Source organism: Vicia villosa, unplaced genomic scaffold (genome assembly GCF_029867415.1).
Source record: "Vicia villosa cultivar HV-30 ecotype Madison, WI unplaced genomic scaffold, Vvil1.0 ctg.001865F_1_1, whole genome shotgun sequence".
Classification (NCBI taxonomy): Eukaryota; Viridiplantae; Streptophyta; class Magnoliopsida; order Fabales; family Fabaceae; genus Vicia; species Vicia villosa.
Genome location: NW_026705756.1, coordinates 381835 through 395623, shown reverse-complemented (window position 1 = coordinate 395623; position 13789 = coordinate 381835). Strand labels below are relative to the sequence as shown.

The window sequence follows — 13789 nt, the reverse complement described above, 5'->3', positions numbered from 1 at the left end:
CAATATACGATAGTATCAATTCGAAGTTAAACTCTCATGTTTACAACTTCTCACTTAATTGTTAGAACAAGATTTGTTCTGATCAATATTCTTAGTTTTGATGATAACAAGGATATGAATTTTGGATGAGATAATGTGGTACTCTAATACACTGCAATTTCCCTTTTGAGGAAATATATAAAGAGTATGCACAAATCAGCGCTCAGAAGCTTTGACTCAGAAGGTTCAGCATGCAACATCAGAACATGGTCTGGCAAGACATCAGAAGATGGTCAAAGCAGAATCAGAACATGGGTCTATGAAAGCATCAGAAGAACTTGAGATCAGAAGCAGAAGCATTAAAGTTCTCATGGTATCACGCTCAGAAGCACTTCAAGGTCAGAAGACAAGAAGATGCTCTGCACCAAGCTGTTTGACTCTGATGATATTCAAACGTTGTATACACAAACATCAGATCAGAAGCAAGTACAAGATGGCAGGCTACGCTGACTGACAAAAGGAACGTTAGAAGCTATTAAAGGCAACGTCAGTAGACACAGCGTAAACAAGGCTCGAGGTAGTTGACAAAAGAGTGAAACATTAAATGCAATGCTGTACGGAATACGCAAAGCATTAAATGCTCCCAACGGTCATCTTCTCAAGTGCCTATAAATATGAAGTTCTGATGAGAAGCAAGGTTACCGATTCTGACGAATTCTGTGAATACAAACTTGCTGAAACGCTGTTCAAATAAAAGCTCACAAACTTCATCTTCATCAAAGCTCACTACATTGCTGTTGTAATATATTAGTGAGATTAAGCTTAAACTTTAAGAGAAATATCACTGTTGTGATTATAGCTTTTCAGAAGCATTGTAATACTCTTAGAATTGATTACATTAATTTGTAAGTAACTAGAGTGATCAAGTGTGATCAGGATACTCTAGGAAGTCTTAGCTTGTGTCTAAGCAGTTGTAACTAGAGTGATCACGTGGTGGTCAGGATACTCTAGAAAGTCTTAGCTTGTGTCTAAGCAATTGTTCCTGGAGTGATCAGGTTGTGATCAGGATACTCTAGAAGACTTAGTCGCAGGCTAAGTGGAAAACCATTGTAATATGTTGAGATTAGTGGATTAAATCCTCAGGTGAGGTAAATCACTCCAAGGGGGTGGACTGGAGTAGTTTAGTTAACAACAAACCAGGATAAAAATAACTGTGCAATTTGTTTTTATCGTTCAAGATTTTAGACTACACTTATTCAAACCCCCCTTTCTAAGTGTTTTTCTATCCTTCATTAATCACTACCCTTCCTATGACTTCTACCTAAAACTCACCTAGGTATTAGACCCTCCTCAAATCCCTTCAATCACAACACCCTGTGACAAACTACACAAACAATCAACAGTGGAAGACACTCTTCCAAGATACATAATTCTCAATGCTTAAAAGCTTGTGAGAACTGACACTACTCTCCTTGTTTAACAGCTTCGGAGATCAAACATAATACAACTCAACAAAAAAGTCTGACTTTATTATCAAACCAATATTAGAGCAGATTACAAGTCACAAACTAAAGACTAAAAAACACGATAACCACATACACTATTCAAAAACTTGAGTTGCACACACAATTAGGATTGTGCAGCCCTTGTAACGCAGCAGAAACAGTAGTGGGCTTAGGCCACCAAGTAGGGTTCAAACCTCTCATAAAAACCTCCATGAAATCAGGTCATAATAGCTCGGGTAAATTCATCATGAGATTACGCAAACCTAACGTGCAAACAAACACCTGAAAAACAAAACCCTAAAATAGAAACTGACACAGTTCAGTTTCGGAAAGCGATGTTAAGACATCTCCTTTGACATCTCATAGAGCATCCTAACATTATGTTTTGCTAAAATTGCTGCCAACACAAAATCAACACTTATATTTGATCTAAGGTTTAGATAAATGTAGGTTGGATTGTGTTTTGGGGTTGAGATGTTCTTGATGATTTTTATGAGATATGATGATTGATTATTTGGATTGTATTGTTTGTATATTATACGATGTAGATAATTGGTGAATTGGTGAATGATAACATGATCTAGAGTCAAATCCACCATTGTTAAGGATTTGAAGGTTGGGGTTTTGATGATGAATCTTGGAGCTGTGATGAATAATTGTGTTTTGATGTTTGTAATGAATTATGCATGTTAGAACTAGGTTAATAGACCTTAAATCGCAGGAAATTAGTGATTAAAACATATTTTGGGGCAAAAGTTTGGGACGGGTTTGATGCAGGTCGTGCAAGGTTTTCTGCAGAAATTGCAGACCCTCTTAGCACGCTTTTGAAAATAAAAGAAGAGTCAAGTCAGTGAGGAACGCCGTTAGCGCGATATAGGACCCGCTTAGCGTGGTAGTCTGGGAAGAAATTTATGATTTTTGAAAAATGATTCCAGATTATGGAAGCTTATGATTTATAATAATTTCTGAGTAATTTTCCAGAATTTAATAAACGTGTTTGGATGGGTTTAGAGGGCTATTTGTATGGGACTTGATTATGTGATTACATGTATTTATATACTTGTTGTGATGAACGTCGTTGTGATAATTGATTACATGATAATTGTGAAGTATGTGTTGTGTTGATTGAGATGTTTGTGAAATGATGATATGAATTGATAATAAATGAAAGATGATGTCGTTTTGACTAGATGTGGTCGTTGATAATTATGAAGTTGTGCATCATACATTCATAGCATATTAAAGGACGATAGTCCAGTGACGTTTGCAGGACAATTGGTCCCATTGTGCGGATTAGGTGCGATAATTGTAAAGTGCTCCGGTTTCAAGCAGGAATCAATCCTATTGGTGGGGATCTATGGAGAATGATGACTGAGTCATCAGTGAAGTGTTGATATCGCATGCAAGAGTTTATTGGTGTTGCATTGCATTATTTGTGGCATTGCATGATTGAATGATGTTTGATTATTCGTAGTGTGAATGACGAATTAATTGATGAGTGTGATTGAATTATATGATGATGTTGTGAATAGATAATGATGTGCAGGAGTGAGTAAGTATGTGAAGCACGAGGATACGTTGTATCGGTATATGTATGATTGTTGATTATTTGTGTACCACTACTATATTTATTCCTTATGTATTATATAATAATTATGAAATACTCACCCTTTATGTTTGAATGTTGCCTCCACGTGGGTAACGCGCAGGTAATATGGAATAGTCCACGGAAGTTAGAGGATAGCTTCGTGGAGTTCTTTTGCGTTTGTTTTAGAATAAAGAGAATCTTGCTCTGATATGTAACATCGGGGCCGGAATCGTGTGTTTTGGAACTATATGTTCAATTTGAATTGTTTTTAACATGATAATGTATTTTTATAGTATTATGACGTTTGGTTTATGAAACATGAATGGTGAAGTTATGAATGATGTTTTATGAAGTTTTTAATGATGTTTTTAAAACTATGAATTTCGCTGCGAGTAAATTGATGATGTTATTGTTGTGTTTAAGAAGCAATTGAATTATAAATCTTATGAATGTGACACCGTTATATGGGTGTTTAATTTGATTTGGGACGGAGGGAGTAGGTCCATAAACTAAAAATAAATGGTATGAAGTATTTGATAAAAGCCTGATTTAGATACTTTAATGACATCTTTTGAAAAACAATAATTAACGATACAATATTTATTCTGCATATTTTATGGTAGGTGTGTGAATTTTGTGCTTTAGCAGCAAAATGAGACGCATTGTGGCGTATTGTATAATGGTTCTTCTCAACGAGCTCCACAAAGAGAAGGTTAGACGTAAAAGACATGACAAATAATCATTTTGAAGCTTACATGTAGGATTACCCCGATTTGTTAAGACTTGGTAGAAACTTGAAACGATTTTGCAATTGTTGTAAAAAAAAATGTGGTCAACCAAGACATAGAACAAAATCCCATGGCAGTGAATTGTTGAGCAAGGCATGTGCAAGGTCAAGAAAATCCCAGGGATTTGAGCCAAGACACAACCTATAGTTCAAGAAGTTGACTATTTTATGAAGCAGTAAGATAATAACCTAAACTTGAATCACTCCTTCTGGTACACATACATGAATGTACAATAAAAAAAGAAGTAAATTAAACCATGCACTACGAAAATATCATTTCCACATGTAGCACGCTACATAGTAAATTAGCCTGAGGTGCTAACCTGAGTTTATACCAGGGAAAGTAGATTCAAATCCCCTCCCCACAAGTAAAATCTCTATCAACCAGAGACAGAGACACTTTGGAACCTAGTGTACTTACGTCAAAAGAATAAGAAAATTTGCACAAGAAAAAAGAATGGAAAATTTTACTCTTTCCTTGCGGTAACTTTTTTTACTACAATTTCTTTAACGTTATGAGCTCATTAAAACGAGAGAACTTTGGGAAAAATCCAACTTCTTATGGGTGGCCCTCTTCAACGTACTACAAAATAATAACATATCATAATATACATACACATTTGAGGTTGACCAAGAAATCTTCAGGAAAATGGAATGCTGGTGAACTATTGTCACAGATCATCTTCCAATACTCTTTTAAATGAAGGGGGCAAACTCCAGGTAAGCACTAGTGTATTTTCTACAAAAGTGTGTAGACTGACAATTAGATATTGAAGAAACATTGGCAAAGTTCACTTCCAACCTTCACACCTTGACATACTTGTCAACATAACCCTGCAGAAAATAAACGACACAAAAAGTCATTAAAAGTTATTTCTGTACATTTTCTCTGAACAGACTTGTTAATAAATTGGAGAGCTTGGAGTTATTTCTGTGAAGTATGCACAACTTCAGATAGCGATATTTTAACATAAAACCAACATAAACAGTTACTTAAATACTTCCAAATGAGGTAAAAAAACAAAGTAAGAGATGAGAAGATCAATTACCATCACAAGTTTAGTCAACTTCCGCTGTGATGAGTCAATATATTGACTTATCTTCTCTTGAGATTTGGGTATACGATGGCCTTTCATGGCTCCCGACACCTTGTCTACGGTCTTTTTCACAATGGTTTTGAAAGCCACCTTACTCATATTACCCTGTCGCCATGATGGTTTCAAAACCTCTTTTACAAAGTTTGCAATGGAAACTTTGAATAATTTCATTGATCTAGAATCCTTGCTCTTCTTTCTTTTCCCTGGAGATTTGGTCTGATTAATCTCATCCTCCTCCGGAGACATGTTTGCAACATCTACATCATTACTTAGGCTTTCATTGTCAACAGCACCCACCTCGGCATCTGCTGTCTCCCCATATTCATCATTATTTAGAGAACTGGTAGAGGCAACAGCCCCAACCTTCTCATGCTTCTTCTCTTTGGCATCCAAAGACATATGAGAACTTTTAGGCCTTAGGCTGAAATTGGATTCACCTGTAACTTCCTGCTTCTGCTCAAAATCAAATTTCTTCAAAGATGATGATGGTTCAATGCTGTCAAAAAGTGGATCATATTGTTCACCAGACCCTGGCAAGATCCGACCAACAGCTGCTGCTGGTTTGGGCGATGCTGTATGCCTTGATCCAACACTATCCCCTTCCCTATATCTAGAAGGACCATAATTTTTACCATAAACTATATCATTTTCTTGTCGTAAAAAGCTAGAACTGAATTTTGAACTTAGCGGCTGCTCAAAGGTTGATGCATAAGGATTATAGTGGGCAGAAACTCTTGATGGTCCAAAAGCCGGAAGAGAAGTTGAATGGTTGCTATCAGGAATATCTGGTGGATATCTGGATACAGTAGCAGTTCCTCCAGGTCCGGGCAAATTAACATCAGATGAAGCATATTGAAAATTATGAACTGATTGTTGTTGCTGTGATAATGGATGAATGTGGGAGGAAGTGCTGAAATTTCCTTCAGGAGGCAACCTGCCGCCCAAAGAAGGTTGTGGTCTGTTCACATCTGACTCCCAGGAAAATTGTTTTGGTTGATGATGCAGGCCACCAAAAGATGTGGAGCTTGAAAGTGATTGGTATGCCGGGTTCCCCTGATGAAGATGCTTGGGAGATAGAGGTTCTGTACGCACAAAGGTTTGTGAATGGTCCTGCATTGGAGGGTAAGGTTGATCTTCAAACTTCGAATTTTGAGAATTAGATGGTAACCCATGAATCAAGGAAGTCTGGGAAACATAATCAGATCTTGAATGCAGTTGATTCTGATTAAATTCGGAAGAAATAAAAGATTTTGTAACTCCCAAGTTAGAACTGGAATTATACACGGCCTGTGATGGTGGTGGAGGCGGCGGTGGCAGCGGCAATGATGTCCAAGAGCTATGAGGCGGTACACTGAAATGAGAATTTGGTGTCTGTAACGAAGGTGGGTAAGGAGATTGGAAAGGAAATAATGCATTTTGCTGCGCCACACCATATTGCCTTGGAATTTGTGGCATATGCCCGGCATTTTCACCCTGGAAATGTGAACCAGCAAAGGCTGGCAATGGGTAAGTATGAAGAGGGATTTGCACCGATGAAACACTTATTGGAGGTAACTCTTTAAAACCCTGAGGGTGCAATGAAGGCTGCTCTGATGCTACACATGGACCAATAGAACTAGTGGCCGAGTGTAGTTGTGTAGATGGTAACGTAAATGGTAAAGGTTCACTACCAGAAACCTCATTAGCAGAACTTTTATCAGATGACAAATCAGTCGCACCGGCCACATTTAGAAGCTGAGATGGGTAACCAGAATGTTCTGGAACTCCAACAGATACATTGGATGGTAGATGCTGAACAAATGAACCATCATCTGAAAGAAGAACATCTTTAGATGTACCACCAGAATGTTCTGGAACTTCAACAGAAACATTGGATTGTAGTTGCTGAACAACTGAACCATCTTCTGATGGAATAACATCTTTAGATGCACTACCAGATGGTATAGAAGCATCAGCATGAATTAAAGCTTCAGGCTGAAAGTCATCAACTAAGTGCTGCTGATGAGAACTTAATGCATTCTGAAAACTACCACTTTCATGTAATGAAGTCTTGGGCTTTTCTCCAACTACTAAGGTTTCATGCACCTTAGGAGAAACCTCTCTAACACATTCAGAACTTGGAATGCTGTTAAACGATTGACCATCGATACCAAAGGTAGTAGACACAACGGCGTGGCCCTCAGAATCTTCCTTTCTTTGCACTACTTCCTGGCCAGTTATATTCTGGTGAAGATCTGTGTCCTGATTTCTGACTCCATCATGCTCATAATCTGACACTTTAGAAGAAATACTCTTAACTTCTTCATTAACCCTAGAACTTTTTTCACGAGAATCAAGTTCCAGATCATGTTTATTCCTGGAGTGCCTTGAAGTAGCACTCCTGTCAGATTCATGATGCGCAAACCTACATAATGCTCCACGATAGCACCTTTTACGTAAGAAATCATAGCATTGATCCTTGTCCCTTCTCACATTTTCCCCATGAGTGTCACCTGAACGTCTTAAGATTGGAGACCTACTCCTGCTTCTACGCCGCCGAGGAGACCAGCTGCAACAAACAAAACTTGAAATTTTCTAATAACATTCTTAAAAATAATATCCTCAATATATAAAGAATTGCAATTCACAAAATAGGAAAAATATATAACTGCATTTTAAACAATTATGACCGAAAATAGTGATGAAAGTATGAATATGGGTGAAAAATTGGTCAACAGGTTATATATATTGCATTTGTTGTAATCAAAAGCATTGATATAAATTATATATGTTGCACTTGCATTTAATGAGTGGGAGCTTCAACATATACTTTAAAATAAGTATCTGAGTTATGAATAGTCATGAAAAATGAGGTGCTGATGGCGTGTCCAGAGCATGTCAACAGAATATAAAGAGTATCAGGATTTATTTTTTTAAATGGTCTCTAATAGAGACCAAACAGGGGGTCATAAGGAAAAAGGAAGTATTATGTAATAATGTGAGTGATAAATAAATAGTTAGTTAGGACTCTTAGTTGGCATGTTATATATGCCCTAGTAGTATAAATAGTGATGTTAGTGAATTATATGCATCAGGTTAGAATATTGAATGAACCGTTATTGTTAGGCAGAGGGAGTTATCTCCTCTGAGGAGCTTTGCTCTGGGGTAGAATGGAATTCATTACTTTCTAAATTGTTCACTTCATCTATTTAATATATTGAATTGAATATTTTACATTGTTGATACATTTTCTTTATTTAGTTTCTTATGATGGATTTTTTCAGTTCCATCAGTCTCCAATACTGCACTAACACATGTCGACAGTGCAATGAAGAGTATCGGCATATCACATATAATTGAGTATGGTATGGAAGAAAAATAAAGTATCATCAGTGCATGAGCATCTTAGATCCTCAACTAACAGAGGGGGATTTATCCTAGACTCAAACAATAAAACATCCTAGGAAAAGACAGCTTGTGCAACCTACACCAGCTGTTTGTAGACAATGTTCACATCAATAGAAGTTAATCAAGGCATCCAACAACACACTGTGGCAGTACATACCTGCGAGAGAGGCTTCTTTTATGCTTTCTCCTCCGAGGACTTCTTCTTCTTCTCCTACTTCTTCTGTCAATGGGAGATCGAGACCGGCTGCGACTCCGGCTTCTATCTCTTTTGTTCGTCCTCTTAGTCCGATGACTGCGAGATTCATCAGAGCCGCTATCTGAAGCATCGTCTCTGATATGCCTCCCGAATTCATCTACTTTTAGAACAGTTGGTTCAAACTTTGAGGTTTCCTTCTCACGTTTTTGTTCAGCGGTACCACTCTTACTATCAATGTCAAAACCAGTATCACCTAACCTGTCTTCTACTTGTAAAGCTTCAACTGAAGAAGCAAAATTAACAGACACCTGATTTTCAAGGTTAGGCGCAACACACCCATCACTAGTACGTGAGATGGATCTTTTACAGGTTACCTCGGGCTCCTGTACTAAACATGGAGATATTTCTGAATTATTATGTGATGCTTTGGAGAGCAGCCCAATCGCCTTTTCAGTATAAGAGGGACTTTTAGATCCAAGACCAGTCTCCAAATTACTCTTGCAATCTTTAAGGGCATCCGGAACACAAGAATCAGCTCCTGCAGAGTCTGTAATAACATTATTAGCATCTTCTGTACAACCTCCATCTTCATTATCTGAAGTTTCATCAGAAGCATAATTTTGAAGAAGTCTAATCGGGCTGCCGATCCTCATAAGTTGCTCAGAATCTCTGTTGGGATCGGTGGCTTCGCCAAGATCGGAAGTACCATTTCTTATAAAGTCCTTGTCTAGAGAAACTTCCAATCTTCCCGGTCCAGTGCTTGGGAGGGCTTCAGCCAATTCAATTGAGTCATTCGCGGGACTAAGAACCTTGGTATCTGATCTTGTAGATTTCATGGGCTCAACATCAGATGCAGGTCCTACTCCTGCATTTTATTTTAAGTCTTATCAACACAGGAATATAAAATAATCTGAATAAAGGAATATATATATATATATATATATATATATATATATATATATATATATATATATATTATATATATATGGGTTTGCTAACATAGACCCACCTATTTTTATGAAGGTTTATTTTAGCAAGCATTAACTACAAAACAGTTAAATGCACCTTAAGGTGCATGTTGCTAAAACACACCTTCATAAAAATAAGTGGGTGTATTTTAGCAAGCCCCACAGTGGTTTGCTAAAATACACTCACTTGTTTTTATGAAGGTGTGTTTTAGCAAGCTTTAACTAAAAAATAGTTAAATGCACCCTAAGGTGCATGTTGCTAAAACAGACCTTCATAAAAATAGGTGAGTCTATAAAGTAGGCACATAATATTCTGACATTGGGAGATCAAGAGATGGAAAAACTCATCCAAAATATTATAAAATTTGTATGAAAAAGGGATACCTTGAAGGACAAACCCAATTATTTCTAATTGTTCAGTTTGTTCTTTCTATTTTCCCTATTTCCATTGCGAGTTCCTAAAGCCTAAAAAGTAAGAGCTATTGAAATCTGAGGGCTACCTTGGTAACAAGATAAAAACCGAGTACTCTCACATAAGCAATTGGCACAACTCCTGATTAATTTGTATAGTTTATTGTTATAGTTTTTATCAATTAGATGCTGTGTTTAAACATTAACGTGAAATGTTATTGAATACTAAAGTATTTCAGGAATTCAGTACTGAAATATTAGGGTTGGATTCAGGGTTGTTAAATGGTGGTCATGGTGCCACCTTGGCAGAATGACAGTGATTGAACTTTGGACAACCACCATAGGCAATTTCTGAAGGGATGCCCATCATGGAAGCCCCATAGGCCGCAATGGCGTGTTTATAAAGTGGGCTTTTGGCATTCCTCTATAGACAATATTGGTTGGATTCTAGCGCTAAAACTTAAAGTGTAATGAAAAATCTTCTCTGTCCCTAAGTTTGACAAATATCAATCACCATGACGAATAGTTGATTGAGTAGATAAATAATGTCTGATTATCACATGGAAACTTTAAGCACCTAAGTAATACAAAAATCAATCAAAACAATGAACAGTGGTTTCTCTTGAATGAAACCTTCATTTTTTTTGCTGACTCCTGTGGATCCAGAGCATGATACACCACTGGATAAGATGCCCTTAGCAGGTTCGTCTTGTATTGAACTCTGCAGCCTCTGTATTTTCTCATTAATGTTAAACACCTCATCAACCCGATCATGCGGCAGAGTTACCCCTTCAATTGCATAAGTTGATCCTTGGTCTTTGTCAGAAAGTGTGATATCATCTTAATCAGCCCATGAGAAATAAAATAAAGCAGATCAGGCTCAAGTTATTGAACAAAATTTTATTTGTAAAGTCACTTCTCTTAACCAGCCCCTGAGAAATAAAAATACACCCTAAAGAGAATGATCCGCGTTGGGTCACTCCTCTCTTTCCCCTAGCCAACTTTCAGCCAGCAATTATGATATTATCCAAAATTCAAAATGCATACCCACAGCTAAACTAGACCAGTAACACCCCCATCCCTCCCCTACCAAATGCACTTTTACCTATTCAGATATATAAACATAGAAGAGAACACATTATTAGAAAATAATAGCTAAGGTATTCACTGCTAAGGTCGCTGTTATAGAAATTATATCAATGCGAACAGTCTAGTATGTCTTTACATTTTAAAGTGTGAACAGAAAACCTTGATGGAATACTAAAGATGGACCACGCTTAACTAAAATTGGTTATCCAGTTTCCTGTGTATTATATTATACTATAAAATAGAACTCTAATCCATTGGCTTCTCTAACAATGAAAATAAACTCCGCATTTTATTAGCATCCAAATCAAATATGAAAAAAGTAATATAAAGAATACGTAATAGCAGACTCATGCATTTGGTCGCATATTCAGCATTCACCAATTCTATACCAGAACCAATGATATCATAATTTAATACAAAATTAAAAAATAAGTGATAGATAACAATGCAAACTAACCTTCCATCTCCATGTCAGAATCAGCACTTACAGTATTTTCTTCTGCAGACTGGGGCAGAGGTGGGGTAAGATCCAATACTACACTTTTAGTCGGCAATAGCTCATCTCTGAGGGGATCCAGAGCAACATTACCACAATTTCCAACATCTTGATTGGCTTCAGAATCAGATTTATGTACAGACACAGTATCAGATGGACAGGAAGCTACAAATCCTTCTACTGACTCCACAGCCTTTGATGCAAAGCTAGGAACCTCCTTAGAGTAAGGGTCATCAGTGCATGCAGCTTGGGAGGATGTAGAAGCTATAAGAGAGGCAGGAGGTGGGGGAGATGGCAGAACCGGTGGCGGAGAGCTTGGCAATGGCGGTAGTGACGGTGGAGGGGCAATGGAAGGCATGTGGTGGTAATTCCCAACAGTTGAATGACCATAAACTCCATCAGGAGACGGAGCATGAAAAGGGGGCGGGGGTGGTGGAGGAGGAAGATGACGATGATTAAGCAAAATTTGTCCTTGGGAAGAAGAGGGAGGAGGTGGCAACACTCTACTTGGCAGCCTAGGAGCCCAAGATGTCTCCTGATGAGAGTGGCCAATAGGGGGAGGAACTGGGGGCGGAATGGTATGACTATGGACACCTAAATTTGAAGAATGTTGGGAATTTTGTCCAATGGTAGGGAATGTTTGTTGACCCATGCCATTTCCATGGTGCATTTGAGAGGGAATGGAATATGAAGGTCTAGTATTTGGCACGGGCGGGGTTCCATGTAAATAAACATGTGGAGCTGGTGGTGGGGCAAAATGCTGAAAATGAGGCGGCGGTGGAGGAGGCGGCAGTGCCTGCTGATAACTCAACGGCGGTGGTGGTGGCGGTGGCAGCAGTACAGGAGGAGGTGGAGGGATTGAACCCTGTCCCGAATTCGAACCGTGATTCCCTTGATTATACATATATAAATCGCAAACCAGATATTCAACCAACAGTCCCAATTAAGCAACACAATAATGAAGAAAAAAAAAAACAACTTTCACACTCAATCAAGAATCCCCTGAAGAAAAACAAACATAAACAACTCTAATCAAAACATTTAGATACATGATGAGATAGCTCAACCTAATCAGCATTCACCTATACATAAAAAAAATTAAACCCAACTTACCGTAGCAGATTTCTTAACTGTTTTCAACGAACACGCGGAAACCTTGATAGATTCTTTCAATAAAAAAAACTTAATTCAAGTTCTTTTTCGCAATTGTCGACATTGCGCAACACGGAAGAGCACCGGCACCAGTGAAACGCTGCGTTTCATCTCTTTTTCCACCAAAGTTTCCAACTTCGATTATGAAACGGAACCCACGCGGACCAATCGGAACGTGCAACAACGAGGAATCGCGAAAAGAGAATGAGGGATCTTGATTCGGGAAGAGTAGGGTTTTGTTGAGAGGGTTTTTGGTGTGAGAGATGTGTGTGATAGATAAACCCTAAGTATGAGGTTGGATGGGGGAAATTGTTGTTGGGCGCAGTGAGTGAGAAGTGAGAAGAAGATGAGAGTTTTGTGTTGGGAGTGGAAACAGAGTAATGTGGGAAAATTGAAAAGGCAATACCACATCTTCCATTATTTCTAAATAGTTGTTATGTTTAATTTGGGGTAAAAAAAAGTTACGGTTCAATTTTAATTTGGATTTAATTTAAAAATTAAAAAACAATTATAATATTCATTGCGATTTTATGTATGTAGCTCGAGTATAGTGTTAAAAGAGCAAAGATTGTTGTATTATCATATGGATGCACTGAGAAATAACTCAGGGTTCTCACATCTTTATAAATGGGTGTGGATAAAGAAATTAGTTCATGAGAGTATGATTCGTTTTGGATCCTGGAATATAGGTACGTTCACTTTTGGAAAATTTATGGAAATAGTGGATACTATGTGTTGCACCTCAAAATTTGTCCTCTTTATACGTGCTATAAGTTATGAAAGACGTTTATTTCGTCATTCAAAAATCAAGGAAAAATAATAAAGAGTTTCTTATGCATGGTGTCTGTCATTGTTAGTTCAACTGAGATTCATTGGATTTCGTGTCGAGACGTTCTTATGTGTTTCAATTTTTATCTCCATCAAAGAAGTCCTCAAGGCGTTACGGTTATTTGTTGAGGAGGTATCTTTGTAAAAACATGGTATATGACTCGAGGATCCGGTGTAATCAAGACATCATTGTGTTTTCTTTCAAATTGATTGGTTGCTTGAAATGCAAATTATTTGTGGTTTGAGAATCGAAGACAAGCTTTCGTTAGATTGAAGATTTGGATTCATTAGAAACCACTTATGGCC

General features: G+C 37.7%; 1 protein-coding gene across 2 annotated transcripts; it reads right to left on the bottom strand.

The window, feature by feature from the left end:
* Positions 1–4299: 4299 nt before the first annotated feature.
* On the bottom strand, positions 4300–13065 carry LOC131636951 (uncharacterized). Of its 2 annotated transcripts, XM_058907529.1 has the most exons (6): positions 12617–13064; positions 11465–12505; positions 10552–10758; positions 8501–9404; positions 4909–7504; positions 4300–4693 (listed from the first exon to the last, which is right to left on the bottom strand). In XM_058907529.1, exons 2-6 carry the CDS (start codon positions 12405–12407, stop codon positions 4664–4666), a joined length of 4680 nt encoding a protein of 1559 aa, XP_058763512.1. In that variant the 5' UTR covers positions 12408–12505; positions 12617–13064; the 3' UTR covers positions 4300–4663. The 2 variants fall into 2 exon arrangements, with proteins under 2 accessions (XP_058763512.1, XP_058763513.1); XM_058907530.1 differs by lacking the exon at positions 10552–10758 and having other exon boundaries at positions 12617–13065.
* Between the last annotated feature and the right edge of the window lie 724 nt (positions 13066–13789).